This window comes from Lepisosteus platostomus, chromosome 17 (assembly GCF_059453375.1).
Source record: "Lepisosteus platostomus isolate fLepPlt1 chromosome 17, fLepPlt1.hap1, whole genome shotgun sequence".
NCBI lineage: Eukaryota > Metazoa > Chordata > Actinopteri > Semionotiformes > Lepisosteidae > Lepisosteus > Lepisosteus platostomus.
This window is the reverse complement of record NC_142627.1, coordinates 17,370,339-17,390,060: the sequence shown is the minus strand read 5'-3', so window position 1 is coordinate 17,390,060 and position 19,722 is coordinate 17,370,339. Positions and strand designations below refer to the sequence as shown.

Genomic DNA, 19,722 nt, shown 5'->3' with positions numbered 1-19,722 from the left:
CTTGTAAATTGTTGGTGTAAACTGAAGTTTAAAGGTATAATTGGTCATAACCATTCACCGAAGGAAAATGTTACAGGTTACGTATAACAAAGTAGGGGGGCATAGCTCAGTAAAAGCTGTGGTGAAAGGGTGACTAGACGTCCTGTTTTTCCCGGACATGGTCTCTTTTTGAGACCTAAAATATCGGTCCGACCGGGATTTATAAAATTCCAAAAATTGTCCGGGATTTTGTTTTGCTCGTTACTCGGACTGTGTAAACAAACATAGGCCTACAGTACATATTTTCGTTCCTTCCATGCAATGCCAGTAGATGTTTTGAACTTACACGCAGTTTTTATGGCCATAAGAAATAACCATGTTTAACTTGTTTCATTATATTTCGTTAAACTTCCTCATTTTTGCAACCAATGAGGACTTCTCCTAAGTTATGTCTTCATTTGTTCCACAGATGTTAAGACTTTTGTGTTAAAATGAAAAAATCAAAACTGTTTAAAATAGGGCTATATTTTTTCCATTGTTTGCCATTATGGAAGAGAAATGGCAACCCTGCACCTTTTTAAAAGTTTACTAAGAAGTTTAATAAAAACTCGAGTTTAAATTACTTTTTTGATTAGAAAAAGTAATAAAGAGCCATTTCTTTAGAGTCATGTCGAGTTTAGATTATCCCCCCCCCTTGAAAACCAAAATATGGTCACCTTGACTGCTTAGTGAGTGGGATGGCTACACGCTTTCACATTCTGTTCTCCACTAGTGTCCTGAACAAATTTCCCAATGGCCTTTAACAACCATGGCCTCCTAGTAATCCCCAACTACTGTATGAATTGGCATTATGACTATTCTCCTCCCCACTGAGAACTGATGTGGGGTGAGTTTACTGGCTGCTGTTGCATCATCCTGGTGGGGCTACATATTGGTGGTGGTGGTGGTGGAGGGGAGTCCCCTTTACCTGTAAGCTTTAAGTGGTATGTCCAGAAAAGCTCTATACAAGTTCTTCATTACCTTTTTCTACGGTTGCATAAAGAGCACATTCAGGATAAAAATTCCTTTACAGTCTTGCCAGGTGTAGCCCCTACTTTTTTCACACACTTGTAGAATCCCCTATTCTGCCTATAAGGAACAATGGTAGGATTTTCTGTAAACCTTTCATAGAAACAGAATTTGCTTCTCATACAAGAGGAACAATAATAGTGCCAATTTAAAACAACCTGCAAATCTTAGTAGAGGTGTTGCACAGAGCTATTCTGCATTCATGCATGTTTTACTATACTGCCGACAGATTTTCTGGGGGATAGTCAGGTAAAACTTCCACCTCTTCCTAGTGCCTTTTAGCCTTAATCGTCTTGATGGCTTCCAAATTTGACATGGGGTTGTATTTTTTTATATATATATATAGCTGTCCCTAGAATTGCAGTCACCTGATCTTTGGGCAAAAGTCTCAAGATTTAACAATAATGCTCCTTGTCAACTAAAATGACTTCTAAAAGCATCTAGAAACCAGGACTTCGTAAAGCTACCTACCAGATGACTAAGAATGTTAAGAAACCTAAATATACATTTTCTTTCAACATTTACATGGTATTAATAAACTTCTGAGAATTATTTATTGCTTTTTAGTAAGGAGTGAGTATTGATAGTGTTCTCCTTTTCATAGATTACAAAGTAATGCACAAATGTAAAAATGCTATTACTTCCTCTTGAAAGACTAGTGTTACAGGAACAGAAATGCTTCAGAGCCTGAAAACAACCTTACTGCTGCGATACATACACATTTTGAAGGAGTACCTATGAACACTTGTAATAACTATGCTCTTTGGTCTTCAAACCTTTCAACCTTATGGACAGTTACTGGTGTAAAAAGGATTTAGTTCAGTGACTTAATTTCCTTGAATTACATTAGAAATGCACCAGCAGGGGTAGGACTAGGCCTATGGATGTTAAAGACAGTTGAATGCTGTAAGGTTAAAAAGCATACATGTAAGTGTGAAGTTTTGAAACCGATCCATGTACCATTAAGGAATGGGCTTTGTAAATGCTGGAAGTAATCCCATGCCCAACCCTTAAAAAGCCAAATTAGTACTTTCCCCCTACTTCTGATTTACAGTGAGTTCAGTGTTGTCTCTGCCCTCACTTATTACTATAAGTCACATTAATATGGTTATAGAGATCTGCAATTGTAAGATGTTCTGAATTACCAGCAGCTCACAAGAATTTAAATTGCTCAAAGTTGGGAGAGGTTGCTGCTTCCACCATTTTACATATACAGATAGCACAGGCAGAAAAAAAGGACAATGCCTACAACGGATCAGAATGACTGACCATCTTATCTGTTGCCCAACAAAAATCAACTTTGCTGAGGATGAAGCCGATCCATTTCAAAAACTAGAACCAAGGTTGAGGTTACTTGAGACTTTTATTGAAGGTCATTAAAACAAAAGTACCTAAATAAACACACTTAAATTTGGGTAAATTGTAAATTTTATTGGAAAACAAAAATATACAACTTGGAATGGATTCTTTGAGGCATGTTTGTGCCATAAGCAGTTAAAAAAAAGAAAAAAACAAGTGACTAAAACTTTAAAAAGCATAGTAAGAATAGAACAAGAGTTCTCTGGTACAGAACAGCAAATACAAAAAGAGTTAGTGTACGAGTACCTGGATGATACACCCGTTTTGCAATAGTGCAATGCTGAGAAATTCATATATACTTTGTCCATAGTCCATGCAGAGTAACTACTCCACATTAAAATGTTTACATGCCAACATTGTTGCCAAGTGACATCCAACTTCAACAGGTGGACCAAGATGATGTCTTGCTTCAAGCTGTGGTAGTTCATTGTGCAGATTTGGATGCACTCCATTTCAAGTCACATGCAACACCTGTTAACTTGACCGCATCTTGACTCAAAATACGATGACAGCAAAATAAAAAGGGACATGAGGACTTGAATCCTAAATAGTTTACATGCAGTTCCTTTGGACAGCAGGGGGAATAAACATTTTACAGATAAATTACAAACAAAGAAAAGGCAAATTTTATACAAGAAAAAAAAATTCTGTACAAGGCCTTCACTTCGCTGTCATCATTTGTACAAACTCTGCAAAAAGAGAAAATTAAAGATACAGGGTCAAGACATTCTACACATTATGCTTTTACAGCAATTTTAATACCGCTGCATTCAAAGATGAGCTTTGTACCTTAACTGCTCTATAAGATCAGCTGACAATTTGTACATCAAGATTTTTACCCTCTTACTAATTTCTTTAAACCTTGCTTGGAGACAATTGACTGACAGGTTGCTTTCTCTCATCCTAGTTATTCACTTTAAATTGTCATCTCTGGTACTTTAAACCAGTGCTTGACTGTACAAGTGCTACAATAAGCCTCAAGATAGAACATTTCTAGATTTTGGAGTGATCTTCACCTAAATTCCATAAATGCTTGATTTTCAATACAGAAAGGAATACAACAGTCCTTTTAAATATCCAGTCACTATCAAAACAGGAAAAACACCTGTAAACCAATTGCTACTATTGTGCCCTCAACATTTAATGAAGGAACACACTTTCATAAGAGTTGGAAGTGAATTGTAACATTTTTACTAACATATCATGATCTCCACTGACCATTTGAGCAAATCAAGTCAGAAGGTTTAAGTCTCCTTATTTTACCTCAAAAGCAGCACAAAGGGTGCATGGAGGATAAACACCTACCTTCATAGTTGACTTGACCATCTCCATCAATATCTGCTTCCCTGATCATTTCATCAACTTCTTCATCTGTTAGCTTCTCCCCCAGGTTTGTCATCACATGGCGCAACTCAGCAGCACTGATATACCCATTACCATCCTGGAATGCAGATGCCACAAAGTTGACTGTTGTTCCAATAATCTGATTTCAGAACTTTACAATTACTGTGCTGTGTGTGGGGTCTAAACTCTTGCAAGGAAAATCCCAAAAAATGAACACGGATAGTTCAGCATTCTAATGCTTTAGAACAAGTACTTTTTTTTTAAATAAAGCTTGAAATTACTCCATGTCCCCATTTTGATATTGCTGATAAGCTTGGGGTGCTACCTTATTGCTAGAAGACCAGTACCTTGTCAAAAACACGGAATGCTTCTCTGATTTCCTCTTCACTGTCTGTGTCTTTCATTTTTCTTGCCATCATAGTGAGAAACTCAGGGAAGTCTATTGTTCCATTACCTGCAGCAACAAGAACAGAAATTGAGCTGAAAAGTTTAAGAATAAGCAAATAAAACTTGTAATAAAAAGAAAAAACTCACCATCAGCATCAACTTCATTGATCATATCCTGCAACTCTGCTTCTGTAGGGTTCTGACCCAGTGACCTCATGACTGTTCCCAGCTCTTTTGTTGTGATGGTTCCATCTCCATCCTTATCAAATAGTGAAAATGCCTCTTTGAATTCTGAGAGGGAAAGGTTACAAAAGTGGAAAAGTTTAGAATTGCCAAGACCATAAAAGAACCACCTGCTATAAACCAAATGGTCTACACAAATTAATACATCTTGATTCTAATGGTTCCATTTTCAAGCATAAAGGGCTTTCTACATGGCTGAAAGTAAATCTTTGCACTCTGTGTTAAAGTGTGAAACTAAATTTCCATATCTTCTAGGAACCACTTTTTTCCTTTTTTATACCTTTCATGGGGCACAAGACTTATTACAGCAAAAAACTATAAATGTACTTATTGACAGAGCCTGAAAGGCATTTTCTGAATCTTTATTTCTGAATTCTGTACAATGTAAACCATGTTTGCTGCAGGGACAACCTGAGACATCCCAGCATGGTCAACTGAACTGGGCTTGTCAGTAGAACAAAGATTGGGCAATCTCTGCCCAGCAACACCTGTAGCACAGGTTACAGCTACAATGCCTTTTATCAAATGCAGCACAAGGTTTGACCTCCATCAGGAAGAACAGTCCACAGCGTGAACAATTTCTTGTGCTTTTCCCCACCATAGGCCATTGGTCTCTACGTTTTCACTTCCCAGTAGTGAAATTACAATAAACATGATTGTGACTTGGAGAGTTTCACACTGATGTGAAACTGTGAGCCAGCTTTTCTGGTTGATGACCTATCCTGAACCATTTCAGGCTTACAACAATGATCATTACTATCACTGTAATACTGTACTAAGCTATTGCAGTCAGCAGCATAGGAAAATGGCCTGACTTTACTTTCCCCACTATTCTATACATACACCAACACTATTTCTCCAGCCATTAATGTGCAAGACCCCATGAAACTTCTTTTCATTCAGAGGTATTTACCAGTGGAAACTAAATAGGTCCAACACTATACTACAGGCTGGACCACTTTTTACTGCTGGGGAGCTCCAATCCATTAAGCATTATTGACCACCCTGAAGTATTTCCTAAAGATTGGAAACTGAAAGGCCTTGGATTACTTGTGTAAGTTATCAATACAACTTGGCTATTTAGATTTTATTCACTCATTAAATTTATTAATGGTTATGCAAAAAAAACACCACCAGTCCAGGTTAAGAGTCAGCATACCACTGCTTTAGATAATCTACAGTTAAACTTAAATGCATTTAGGTCATTAGATAAGAAGTTCCCAATCTGACTAATGACAGGTTTATGCATTCAACTGCTGCATTTTCATGTTGTACAAGCTTTTCAGAGTAAAGAAATTAAAGTTGCCAATAATTCAAAGAATGGATCTTTCAATGACATATTCAAGCAACCACAATACATGAAGTATTTCACTTCAAAACCAAAGAGCTAATACATGACATCTGACACTGGAACTTAAGGAAGTCTTTATTTCTCATTTTTGGTCATCTTGGATGTCTTTGTTAAAAATTGTCCTAAACTGTCCATGGCTCTACACAAACAACTTTGGAGAACAGTAAAACAACATGATTTTCAGGATTAAGACTATAACCTTAGTTGGGCCAGATGGCCTTGGTGTCTGTACACAAAATCTAGCATTATCACCTATAGCAAGCCTTCATGTTTCAGTAACAGGATGAATGTTACACTGACTGTACATGTAACTGCATCTAAAGGAGACAGCGCAAATACAATACTCTCATTATGTACCAATACCAATTTTATGTGCAACATTTTGATGCAAAATGTAATACCTTCTGAAGAATATAAAGGTTGTGCTATTCAGGAACAAAGAACCAGAAACAAATGCAAAACAATTTCCTGAAGCTTTAAAGAGCTAAAGCCTAAACCTTGCAAGAGATACAGAGCTGTGACTAAAATTAGTTTTAATGCAGATGTTTATGCAATCTGCATGAACAGTACATGAAACTAAAGGTTCAAAAGGTTTGGGAAGACAACAGGCCTGGCAAGAAATCTATTCATGTGCACTTTAAATGGACAGGATGAAGATGTCATGGGCTACATAAAGCACACCACCTTCAGTGTCCTGCATAAAGCTGAATTTGGAATACACTTTGGGGTATTTCCCCCCCCCCCCAATCTCTACCCTGCTGTAGCTGAAGTGTCATACCATGTCCTTACTCATCAACCTGAACATTTTGACATCACACCACCTACACACAAGTACTTTAGAAACCCAGTTATGATTATAAAGCCACCTTAAATATGAGGGGAAGGAGGGATAACATTTTAATGAATGATTTAGAGACATTTACTTATTAGACCTAGATAAGTTTGCAGTGCGTCTACAATGCTTCTTTACCAAAAAAAGGCTACGATTCATTTTTAGAATTCCTGCTAGTTTGGCAGAAAGTATTCTCCTGGTACTCAAGTCCGCGTATAAACTGCATACACAGAGTGTCTCTAAAGGACTTGATGCGTAACTTGACCCAGGGTCTGCCTTAAAAGGCAAAGAATAACTAACCCAAGCTGCAAGGGAAGACTACGAATCGGTCAGAGCTTCTAGAAACCAGGCCACACACCACATGCAAAAAAGGGCTTACCAGCAATCTGCTCTTCTGTCAGTTGATCAGCCTGTACAAAAAAAAAAAGATCTGGTTATAATAGTATTCCCACATTTACAAGTCGAATATTCAATATTAAAACATACCAGTAAATGTAACCCAAGGTCTTATACATAGTCTCATCATTTTAGAGAAATTCTTGAAAGGGTGTCAAACTAGAAATATTGACTGATAACCCTTTCAACAGAGCGGGCTCTCTTTCTCCCTCCTAGACGTGCTCTGATCGCCTGCCTTTCACACACCAATCACCCCGGATGACCCACGATCTCCCGGTGCTCCCCCTAACCCTCTGAGCTGCGGCCGCAACGTTGAAAAGAAAAACGCACCTGAGCCCGTCTGCGGTCAAAGCCGCTTTTCTGTCATTATCTGCGAAGGTGCAATAGAACAGAATCTCCCAAGATAGAAACCCTTCGGTCGGCATGTTCGGATGCCTACTTGAAAGACTTGCTTTAAGAGCGCCAAATCCACACTACAGAAACTCAAAAGATGCATGCAGACTACAACCGCTCATCTTGCAAACGGAAAAAGCAATCGCCCTAAAACAAAAGCCCTAGTGTGATTGTGATTAAGGACGTTTCATGGAAAGGAAACTGACGCATCAACACCGATTCCCAGCGCGACAGACCCACGATTGAGCCACGCTCGCTCCGAGCTCAGCGCTACGTTTTTACCAGCTCCCATCGACCTGAATTAGAGCTTCGAAACGCTGAAAGGAAACAAGTCGAGCATTGCATCATAACTTAACATCTCATTAACAGCAGAACTAGGTGTGGTTGAGGAAGTCTTTTCCGGTTTGTAGCGTACAAGCTTACCCAACGTTTTCAGAAGGACTGCGAACTCGAACGTCAAGGCTAACAGGAGCTAGCCAGCCACGTTTTCGTAATAAAATAACAATTTTCCCTAAAACGAGTACCTTTTGCAGCAACATAGATGGCTCAGGGTTGCGCAAACAGGAATAGCTCGGGGGTTAATGACCAAAAGAAAGTCATAACAGACATGCGAGTGATTATTTTTCATAAAACAGCGTCACTGTCCGAAGGCAATAAAAGACCCAAGTTTCAATCCATTCCAGATCTGATACTCACTGCAGCACAACCAGAGTCTAACCTGTGCAGTAAGCGCAAAGGCCACTCGTCAATCTCCAGAAGAAGAAAAAACGTCTTATTGCAGTACGCTACCTGCATTCGTTCCGCATTTCTCCGGCAAAAACACTTAAGTCAAAATTAGAGATCTTAAAACCCTCTCCAGTGCCCGTGAAAATACGCAATTCATCTTTGACTAGGCTCCACATTTTGCGAGTCGCAATACCGGCGGGACTGAGCGCGCTGCCCATCCCCGGAAAAAAAAATCAGAGAAGAATTTAATCCCATCAAGCCGCTTTTACTGTAAATGTTTAAATTCCTTAATTGAGGCGCGCTTTCCTACACCCTATTACAGTAAACGTTGACCATACTCACCATTTTGATAGTCTAAATCGCTTTCGACTGCTACTACAGCTACACTCCCAAGTTCGCACTCCAGCAGATGAAAGCAGACTGACCCTGACGCGCCTTTAACGGTTGTTCATAAACACCTCCCCCTGCTTGTATCATTCCGCCAGCTCCCCTCTACCCAAATCACTAAACGTATTGAAGAACAAAATCAGCTGTAACTGTAACTGTAGTTTTAAATACATTACTGTTTAACATCAACAAATGAATATTCCTATATTTAGTCTATGAAGAATAACTGCGGTAAAAGCAGGATAGTAGCCCAGGGACTAACTGATAGTGCGGAGGGCTATGTGCTGCGGGTTTGTTATGCGTTCTAGTGCCGTATAGGATGGAGTAGGAAGGGAAAGGCCGTTTCTGATTGGTGCGTTTGTACCTGCAATGCGTCACTCCCTTGGACATGCACTCTAGCGCCAGACTGCACATGAACGGCCCGGAGGCAGTGCGAAGAATACAAAGAGTGATTATGGCGTTGTGGAAGCATGGTGGAGTGCGAGCGATAGTGCCCATTCATTAATCCATTGGTGTGCCCATATAGTGCCCATTCATTAATCCATTGGTGTGCCCATATAGTGCTTATTCATTCCTCAGAATGATTGTGACTTTAACAAAGGCGCATGTTTCTGCAAATGCAATTTACAGTGTATTCCTGGAGGGTTTTTTTTTTGTGTTCCATGTATGTTAATAAAACTGAATCTAGCCCATTTGTGCGACAATAATGTAGGCCTCCTGTAGGTTCACACACAGCTTATGAAGACCAGATGTGATCACCCAGAGCACAACAAAATACTGTCATGTGTCGCACCCTCTAAAAAAAAACATTTTATCTATATTTCAAGACAGGTAATTTAAGCCAGACGTCTACACTCAAGGTGTATGCCTGTACCTCATTTCTCGTAATTGGAAAATTGTTCCATTGGGAGGATCCTTAAGAGCCTTCTGTGCTTGTTTTTGGAATAAACACTCGGTGGGGTGTGCTGCCCTCCTCACGAGACTCCCATCTCCCATCGCCTCCCTTCCTCCACAGTGAGGGCGACACCAACACACCAAACAGCACACCTGGTGTGGCACACCTGTGGATACTGCAGGGACCTGTCAGTGCTGTAGTGTTTGTGGTGAAAACATGTTTTTGTGGCTGGACTGGTTTGTTTTGCATCACACAAAAAGGCAAATACGTCCTTCTCTAGTTAACACAGTTTGACATTTAGATAGAATGATTGCACAAGTTTTCATTGAGTTACAAAATATTTCCCAATTCATGATCTTTTTTCAATATTTAAAACATTCATGAAAAAGTAGCTACTGTAGCAGGGGCTCAACACGACAGTACTACATTTTTAGGTTACACTATTCATATCGGTTTTGTAAGCTGTATTTTCATGGAGAATGAATATACAAAATTAGAAACCACAATCTTAAAGATATGTGACTAATGAGAAACTAAGTATTTTCCAGTCCAAATTCCCTGTCCTCCTTCTGTGGTATAGTGTGAGATGAGCTGAAACAGTTTTCCCTTTTCTCTTTATTCCCGGATATAGTCTGTGACCTGCACAATCATGTTAGCAGTTACTGCATCACATGTACCATACCACACACCCCATTCTTCTGAAAGAACAAAAGACACCACAGTTACAATGGCTGGCTCATACATTGGCCATGTCAGATGTGGAGATTGCGTCCTGCAATTCAAGTTCTTCTCTACTTTAAGAACAAAGGTCACATGACCTGGGTGAAGGCTCAGCTCTGATAGCTTCAGACACTAAATAGCAAGCAACAAAAGGATAGGCTTATTATTTAGTATAGACATACATCATCAGAACCCACATAGTTGTCCACTGTGCGAGTTAATGTGGTTAGGAATTCTTCAAGATTTGTACAGGTCTTGAAATCCATTTGAAAGTGCAAGTGTCATGCTAAAGCCTGCTTATTATGTAGGGAAGGAGCAGAATGTGACTTTATACCAATATAATTTTTTTTTAATTAAGAAGTGTCAGTTCTGTATACTGGTGAGCTCTATCCCGTTTTATGTACTACTTTTAGGAACTCCTCCAGGTGTCCTGTTGGATGGTACAACAGGAATCTACTTAATCCTGAAAATTACAATTACTTTTGGTCAAACCATCATGTCTTTTCTTCATATTTCTCTTGGGTCTGACGTATACCACACATGTGGACAGGTAGAGAAATACAACAAAAATTAATTTAAGATCTGCACTGAAGAACAGTGAAATGGAAATCATCTGAGTTGGAATCCCAAGATTAATTGGTGCTGATGGTGTATATTTGATAGCCGCACAGGTTTTTGTTATGCTTCAGTGCTCCTTTTATTTTCTACCTACCACCTGTTGCGAGTGGCTCAGAAAGGAAATGGGCAGAGGGAACAATGACTGGGTATTGGTGTGTTAAGGATTTGGGACTGAAGTGTAATAGCATCTACGTGCAGTTTGTGTCACAGTGCCTTAATCATTTTACGTGTGTTGAAACATGCTTCTCAAGGAGATCAGGCTGGCATTTTTATAAAAGCCATCATTTCCTAGCACATCCCCAAGAATAGAAAAGCCTGGTTTAGGTGGAGTCCCATCAGCACACAAATCTGTAACTAGAGGAAACGGTGAATCATAACTGGCTGCGCTTAAAAACAGAAAGTAAATTCAAGCAGAAGCATTTCTTTTTTTTCCCCTTTCATTTTATGTGAAGCTAGTGATTTATTATAAGTTGTCTTCAGTATTTATTCACTTATTTAAATGTTTGGACAGATTAGTTCCTATAAATATCCAATCTGTCCTCAACTTGCCAATAGAATATTCCATCTTTGCCTGAATACATCTTCTGCCTACAGAGAAACTAAAAGCTCCTTCAGGGCCCCAAGGTTGTGATTTTACTCTGTTTCAACTCCCTGCATCCCAGATCGTTTGTCTTTCTCAAACAGCGCTGAAACACGATGTTAATGCGCAAATGTAATGAAGAAAATCAATAACCCTGCCCACGGACCGCCTTGTTTTGAGCCAGATTCAGAACATGTTGAGGAGCTAGTGTTTGAATGGGATGGTTCGGCACACACCCAGCAGAAAAGTACCTGCGCAAGAAGAGCCTGGGGCCCTTATGTCTTGGGAGTGGTGAAAGGAAGAGGTTTTGAGAGGCTTCCATGGCAGTTACATACAAAAACCCATGGTGAGAGCCTGTAATCCAGGCTAATGAGAGTCTGAAGCTGGCGGATTGCTCAGGAGCTCTGAGCTGCGGCCCGGTATGAATATGGTGCTCCTGGGGGACTCCAGGACCACCAGGCCGCTTAAGGAGGGGTGAAACAGCCCAGGTCTGAAACAGAGCAGATCAAGGCCCCCTGTGCTGCTCAGCAGTGAGATCATGCCTCTAAATAAACGCTGCACTGCAGCCTGAGCATTACATATTTTTTGTGTGGAAAACACGTAAGCCTGTGCAAAATGGACAGGACATGGAGTTTCTGATTGCTTTGCGTTTCTCAGGTCTGTCAAGGCTGAGGTCTTATGGTTGACTTGGCATACTTTGGCAAAGCATCCCAACCCCCACTGCTGTAGCTTGCCAGACAACATAGTTTGCATTTAGTAATGTCACTTGAATGCTCTTTGTCCAGTTTTCTTATCACCCCTGCCCTCCTTCGCAGACCCAGCTCTTATCAGGTTTCACCTTGCGTCCCTGCTGCTTGGGCTGGGCGGCTTGTGGAAAGTACAGGCCCTCTCTACCCGCTGAGCAGAGGGAGGACAGGAGCTCTGCTACTGCAGCTGCTGCTTTGACAAAGCTGATTTCTGATGAAATTAAACTGCGCTGTTTAATGGAGCTACAGCAATGCTAAAACAAACCAGAAGGCCCATTGCAAATCATTGAAACCAGGCGTGCTTGAGTGCAAAACAACCTAATACGTTTTAGGATGTGAAAAAAGGATGAAAAAAAAAGCTGGAAAGGATGTTGACTTTCACAACCTCAATACACAAAGACCCCATTATTTGTAAAGTAAACAAAGACAGGTGTCTTTTATCTTTTCAGTGGTTTAGTTGAATAGGGGTCTGGAAAGCAAATGTTTTGGCAAATATTCATCTTCATTGTCAGGTAATACCTGGCAGGCAGCACTGTCCTTCTGCTCTTCAACCCAATCAAAGTCATGTTGGAAGGGACAAGCTCATTTCTAGGTACAGGGACAACTACCTCCTTTTATATATTCTTGAATCTTGTCCAGAATGAATCATGTATTAATTTAGATTACATATCATCATGGGACTCCAGTCTGGATCATTGTTTTTTGTTTTCTACCATCGCCTCCACACAAATTAAATATTTGTGGCATGGGTTCTTATGCACATAATAAGTTACATAAATGTACTTGAGTTGTGGACAGCATGAAAGCACAGTGGGCTAAGGTAGAGTTAATGGGAAGAGCTAATAATCACTTTGATTCCTTGTTTCAACTGCATTTAATCTAAATCTATTCCTTCCTCAAGGAAAACTTATTTTTAATGCACAAAGTGGGTAAAGAGGGAGAAGGTCTGAAAAGCCTGAAAAGTCTCTAGATGAGGACAAAAAACTTGTATATTTTGGGGAAAAATGACCAGTCCTTGATTATTGTATGCGAGCTATTTCTCTGCAGTTGTCAGACAATGGTGACACAGTAGGTCTGGTCAGGCTGGTAGTTAGCTTCTGCATGTCCTTCACCTTGTCTGCAGTGTACAGGGGCCATGCTGAAGAACTGGCAGCTCTTTTACTGACAGTTCCAGTCTGACTCACCCTTCCATCACACCATAGATCTGTTCACAGCTTAACACCTTTTCTGACTCCACTTTACAAGCCTGTATAAATTAATCATTTTCCCAGGATAATGTCTTATCTGATCCTTCAGAGTGTTACAAAATGTTTCCCTGTGCATTGCTAATAGGCCTCTTCTGATAGAGTCCTCCAGCCAGGCATGAGACACATTTAAGAGGGCTGCTGTGACTGAGCAAGCACGGGAGATTAACAGACAGGTGGAAAACAAGCCGAAAATGTCCCATATCAGAAGTCCTGGCCTCTGTATAGTTCTGTGGCTGTATTGGCATTAGTAGCATGAGACCTGTTAATGCAGATGCCTCAGAATTAACCTTTATCTGAGTCCATATTCCATTTTAGTGTCGTAGCACTAGTAAAAAGCAAAGTCCAGAGTTTGGGGAGGAGGGAAGGGAGTGGTGATGAATCTGTGTCTGCATCATTCCAGCACCATAGTTTTATACTCTTTTCAACATTCCTGCTAAGAGATTCTGAAGAGTGATTCTTGTTAATTTAGCCTACTCACTAATACACATCACATCGGGAATAAGAGATATTAGATGAGTCTTTCATAGTAATAGTGAGTATTATGAAAACACAAGGAACTGTTCAATAATCTCTCGTATCATGATTACCAGTTGAGTGAGGGTATTGCTTGGGTTGTATGTAACTGGAGCTTCATTTATTTTTGATGTGTTCATGGCTTTGTACTGCACCTCAGAGTACAATTCCTTAATAGAAGGGATTGTGTTTCACTTTGGTCAACATGTGGTGTCTTAGGAAATTACCGCACGTTTCTGACCATCTGGAGTCACAAAGGGATTCAGGGGCTGCTTTTCTATCACCTGCTTTTGGTTTTCACAGACATTAGCATGTAGTCAACTTTCTGCTACGTAACACATGCTCCCATCAGAAAGATTTAATTTAGAGAGCAGGGAAATCTTGGGAAGAGTTATGCATGATATGGACATGGTGGTATGCATGACATCACATGGATGATATAGTGTAAAATCTAAATCAATTCCTGATTCAAAGGTGCAGCATGCAGTTAGTCATTCAGATGGTCTAAAAAGAGTTTTGTTTTCTAATTATGCGAGATCTAAGCACTCTTCACGGTGTATGACGTATAATGGCGTTGTAAATTGGCTTAAAAAGTGGATTCATCAGTTATTTTAGGTGCAAAAATTAAGATAACCAGTGTTGTCAGTGAAACGTGAACAGTATTGCTGTATTGCAGTATTGCTCAGTATTGGAGAGGTGTCTGTACCCCTCACAGCCGACAGCGCAGAAAAGTAGTGTATATTGTCAATTATACATGGCAATGCAAATAATGCTAAAATGGTAACTACACTACTGTATGATAGTCCTAATTGTTTAAGACTTTCATTGCATTGTTTTTGCATTGTTCAACTCTTTTCACTAAATTACTTTCTGTCTTCATGCAGAAGCACAATTCCATTGGAATCTTTTACTTTGTAGAGCTGAGTTTTGTTGTACAGAAATGTAGCCCTTTAGCTTTATGGATGTGCAGACGGGAACAAGTGACATTAATGATAAAACTCATCTCCCAATGAGTCAATTAGATTTGATTGGTATATGCAATGGATTAGCGACTGCAACACTTCATGTGTGTTGCTGATAATTTACCTTGATTTGTTCTGAAAGAGTCTAATCAATACGAATAGAAGACTGATAAATGACAAGCTTATTTCTGCTCACCCAAACCAAGCTGTATTATTAGCAGTCAAAACTGATATAACAGTACTTTCGGAGACTTTCAGTAAATCGTTCATAAATACACCGCTAATATTGAAGTCCTGATTGACCAAGATGCCTCAGCAGTGTATGGGTTGACATTAATAATGTAAATCATATCTAGCTTGCTTATTAGCTGGAATTATATTCCAATTTTATAGCAAATTAAGTTAACCCAGATAATTAGCTTTGATTCTTTCAAAAATAGAATGATGTTGGAATGGAACTAGATAAGTACCAAAGTTAAGAATTGAATAAAATGCTTATATGATTCTCAGAAAGAAACTTCTAGTCTGGAGCCATGCCTTTTGAAATGATATATAGTGTATAGTATTTTTCAGAAGCAATCAAAATATAGAATTTAGGCAGCTCTACCGTTGCTATTACAGAGCATGTGGCTAATTCATTACGTATTACTTGCATCATTTTCCAGATTTATGGGAAACTCCCTGGTCCCAGCTGGTTTCTAAATGCTGGAGAATCCAGTGGTTGGGTTGACTGGCCTGATAGTTTCAAGGAATTCAGATTTTGAAAGGTTCATTATTTATCAACTAAGGCCATGCAACATGTTAGATAAAATTTACTGGAAGTAACGACCTTTCACTTCTCATAGACATTGAGAGAAACTTGACAAACAGGAAGAGTCATTCCTTTCTTCAATGACCAAAGGATAATCCACTATGTACTGAACGATTAATTAAAGAAGAGTTATTCTTCATCTCTACTTGCTGAGCTTTCTATTGAAGTGCTGCAATCTTAGGTTTTGTTCTTGCATGGAGTTGATTGAATAAAGAAAGCCAACAGCAGACACTTGTTTGCCAAAGCACACAGATATCAAACTTAGTGCAGAAATAAACTAAATTCATGTTATATCTAATGGTACATGTTGAATTGTACTCATTTTTACAGTGTATGCAAAGCAAAAAGGAAGATATTTTATATATTAGCCTAGTTGTTCAATTGATATGAGAGGAATGGAACACTGTTGTGAATGCATTGAAAACTGTTTCATGTGAACTGGTACAGTAGAGGTGAGGACTCATATTTACATATGATCTATGATCTATAGATCTATGATCTATGATGGTGTCTATGATCACCCTGATGATTCAGACAGGTCCCTGCCATAAACACTTGAACTGACGTCTGCTTTACAATCTGACAAGAAATGAAGCCCTCATCAGAGATACTGTACCAGCTGTCCAAAGGAGGTTTGCAGTTATTGGAAGTTGTCTTCTCAGGCTGTTCTGTCATACTGCTATGGAACGTTACTGCTGTCTCTTCCACAGTCTTATCACATCTTCAGGCAGAAAACGCAGAGGAAGTACTGGTAGAGACTTGCTCTTGATCTGAGGAATTATCAGTCATAAAGTAATGCATGCTTACTACAATGTCAGCTAATATTATGAAGCTGCCACAGCACCAATGATCAGTCAATATTGACTCCATATATTCGCTTAAATGGCAATACATTTAACATAAGATGAATTGTGTTTGTGCAAAACAGGGTAGCACAGGCATGGAAATGGAAGATGGCCAGGGCTTTTTTGTAATAGCTCATGCAAATGTTAAAAGAGAATCATTCAAACTAGTCTGCATACCACAGGACAAAATAAATACAGGGATTTGCAGTTTTCTTGGACAGTCACCTTCGCTTGAGAGTGCTGTTTATGAAACAATCCTGCTCCTAGTAGAGCCAAAAAGAGAAATAAGTCACATCTATGTATATTAAGCTTGACATTAATTCTTACGGGTTTCAGATAAATTTGGGATTATTTTCAATGAAGAGCTGAAAAATATTTTAACGTTTATATTTTTTAAAGTATATATTTTAAAGGATATTTGGCAGTTCTAGTTATTTATAAATATATACTGCCCTTGTCAATATCTCGGGTCTGTGCTTTTGTGAACTCCATCAAAATGAATAAATAGTTCAAATTAATCAGGCTACTGACCTAGAACCTCCTACAGCTGGCTCTTTTCAAAAATTAAGTCAATTGCGTAGCCATGTGCTGTACATCACATAATCCCAATTAAGAGATGTTGTATGGCAGTTCTAAGACATACTGTACGTGTTGCACCTTTCAGAAAAATGATAATGACCTCTTGCATCACAATAAAATGAAAATTGATGTTGCTAATAAGTTCATGATGATGTATAGAAGCTCCATGGTTTACAAAGATGATCATTTATAATTTATATGATATATTGCCATGTCTTTCACACAAAAAACTGTGAAAGATTAAAATTGTTTAATATTTAACATTATTGCTAGATGTAAGAATTGAGGTCGCTGGTGCAGTGGATGTCAGACGAGCAGCAGCTGATGGAATATACCCACAGCCCAGTTTTGCAGCAGTTTATTAAAGTGGCTCACAGTTGGCACGTGCAGTATATTTATTCTTATATTCAACATCCTTCCCATTTCTATTTATCTGAGAGCAGCCAACGGGGACTTATCCACTGCAGTAACAGTTTGTTTAAATTCTAGAGAAGAATTTTGGTTTCCAGTTATCCCTCGCCTTCCTTCTTCCTATTTTGAGAACTATGCATTTTACAGTATATACTTTTTACTTAAGTAATGCAACCTCATCCCTGTAAAATGCAAATACAGGAAAGATACATTTTCTACTTTTTTGGCTGACAAAACATCTAAATGTTAACCTCCAGAACAGCTTATGTAAGTTATTTAATTGTAACCTGTGGTGCTGGTGCCATTTAAAGCTGATCTTTATTTCTCCCCAAGTAAAGATCAGCAGGAAGACAGAGCTAATGGATTCTCTGCTGTGTTGGAATAATAGTGTACAACTTATTTAATTCACTGAGGTCAAACTTTGGCACTTGCCTTTCGATGTTTTACTTTCAGAAATGAGGATTTGAGTGTTTTCTTTCTTTGCTCCAGTAAATAGAAAATATGACTGAAAGCGTGAGGTTGTGTACAATCCAGTCTTTTCTAACTGGATTGTAACTGCTGCAGTATTTCTGCACTGTGCAACAATAAAAAGGCCTGTGTGAGATGGGTGTCTGTGCACGTTCCTCTTCCACCTTCCTTGTGGTTTGACTGATGTTGTCAGAACAGTCTATACCCAGGTGACTGTATCAACCTCTGAAAAGGCTTGTCGGTGAAGCAACTAGTTTTGTTTCCAGTCTGAGGGCAGATGTTGGAGGGCTGTTTCTACCATTATTAAATCCTAATTTGTGCTACAGGGCAATTTCTTTCAGGCCACATTTTCAAGTCACGACTTGCCAGACCTTTTCTACAAAGCATAACTGTGCTGCATTATTTTTGTTAACAAGTTACAAACAAGAAACCTGCAAATTAAAGATTAGGTTTAGTATTTCATCCCCAGCAAGCAATCAAAGTATTCCAGCCAATGAGGACAAGAAATGGCAGAAGGAGGCCCTGAGACTCTCCTTCTCGCTTTAGAAAGGCAGTGTCCTAGAATAGTGTCAATCTGATTATTTAGTTGTTGGGAACTGAATGCAGCACCATGCAGCCAAATGAGGTTTTCTTTAGCCTGAGATAAGTGGTTCCCTATTCTGGTCTTGGTGACCCACACACATGTTGGCTTGTGTTCCAGCCAAGCCCTCAGTTATACAATCAAACCCTTCATTGACTTCAGAATAAAAATAATATTTTGAACTGTTTGCTCCCAGCTCCTAAACATATTAAAATGTGAACGTTTGTATTTAGTAAGTGAAATAAAATCCCAAACTTGTGACTAGAAACAAAATGCAAATTTGAAATTGAAAAGCAGCTTCTTTGATCAAGTCAGGCTTCAGTGGCCTGATGAAGGTGGGCTGGAATGAAAACCAGCAGGTGTGTGGTCACCAGGACCAGGGTCGGGAACCGCAGCCTTAGATAATGAAAGCCTGTCTTGTAATTTGATCTGACATAAACATGAACAGGGAGGTTTCGGTCATTAACATGAGGGAAACCAGTGTCATATTTATTTTAAAAAATGGGTTAGTTCTTTTAGTATAAAATCTCAGCTCAGGAATGTGAATGAAGGGCAACATCGTGGAGCTGTGGTAATTAGGGTAGTGGACTCCAGGCCAGGAGATCAAATCCCGAGTGGGAAGCTGCTGTTCTGCCTGTGAACAAAGCACTCTACTCATAGCAGCTTTAGTAAATGTGCTGGTTTAGAAAATCAGAGAGTACCATAGGGTTGTCATTGTTAATACACCTTTTTCTCAGTTAACGTATGTGCTTACATATGAAGAATTGGGCTGGGATGCCAGTCCATCACGAGGCACACAGAGACAGATGAACACACTCATACCAGGACCAATTGTCCCAAAAATCCAATTGAAAACTTTGTAATGGAAAAAATGCTACTTGTTATTTTTATTGTACATTGTATGTCAGATTAAATTAAGAATGTCGATATTTTCACACAATGGATGTGAAATTGTGACTTTCCCAGAAGTTGCTCAACTGCATTTTTGCAGTTTCACAATGTTGGGCATAGTGCAACTGAAATTTAAGAAACATCAATGATGTATTAGGAGGCTACAACCTTAACTGCTGCAGCTTTAAAAGTAGTTTACATAGTCCCCATGATCTTTATTGTTTTATTATGTTTTGCATCAAAGTTCACATCTATGCATTTAGAGCTTTAATAAGATCTGTGATTTATAGGAAACAGGACAGGGAAATCAGATGGAGTTGCAAGTTGTTCTAATGAAATACAATGCAACTGTGGGTTTGTTAAGATTATGTAGTGATAGTGACCAGGTGTT

General features: G+C 39.2%; 1 protein-coding gene across 1 annotated transcript; it reads right to left on the bottom strand.

Moving 5' to 3' along the window:
• Positions 1-2,457: 2,457 nt before the first annotated feature.
• On the bottom strand, positions 2,458-8,571 carry LOC148646266 (calmodulin-1). The gene is made up of 6 exons (XM_088609666.1): positions 8,421-8,571; positions 6,943-6,973; positions 4,285-4,428; positions 4,098-4,204; positions 3,712-3,847; positions 2,458-3,095 (listed from the first exon to the last, which is right to left on the bottom strand). The coding sequence occupies exons 1-6, from the start codon at positions 8,421-8,423 to the stop codon at positions 3,067-3,069; spliced, it is 450 nt and encodes a 149-aa protein (XP_088465792.1). The 5' UTR covers positions 8,424-8,571; the 3' UTR covers positions 2,458-3,066.
• Positions 8,572-19,722: the final 11,151 nt, after the last annotated feature.

What these genes read in the sequence shown, in the direction of transcription:
- LOC148646266 (XM_088609666.1), bottom strand. An exon ending in GACAGAAGAGCAGATTGCTG is followed by an intron (nt 4,429 to 6,942) that starts GTAAGCCCTTTT and finishes TTTCCCTCTCAG; the next exon opens with AATTCAAAGAGGCATTTTCA. An exon ending in CAATGAAGTTGATGCTGATG is followed by an intron (nt 4,205 to 4,284) that starts GTGAGTTTTTTC and finishes TTGTTGCTGCAG; the next exon opens with GTAATGGAACAATAGACTTC.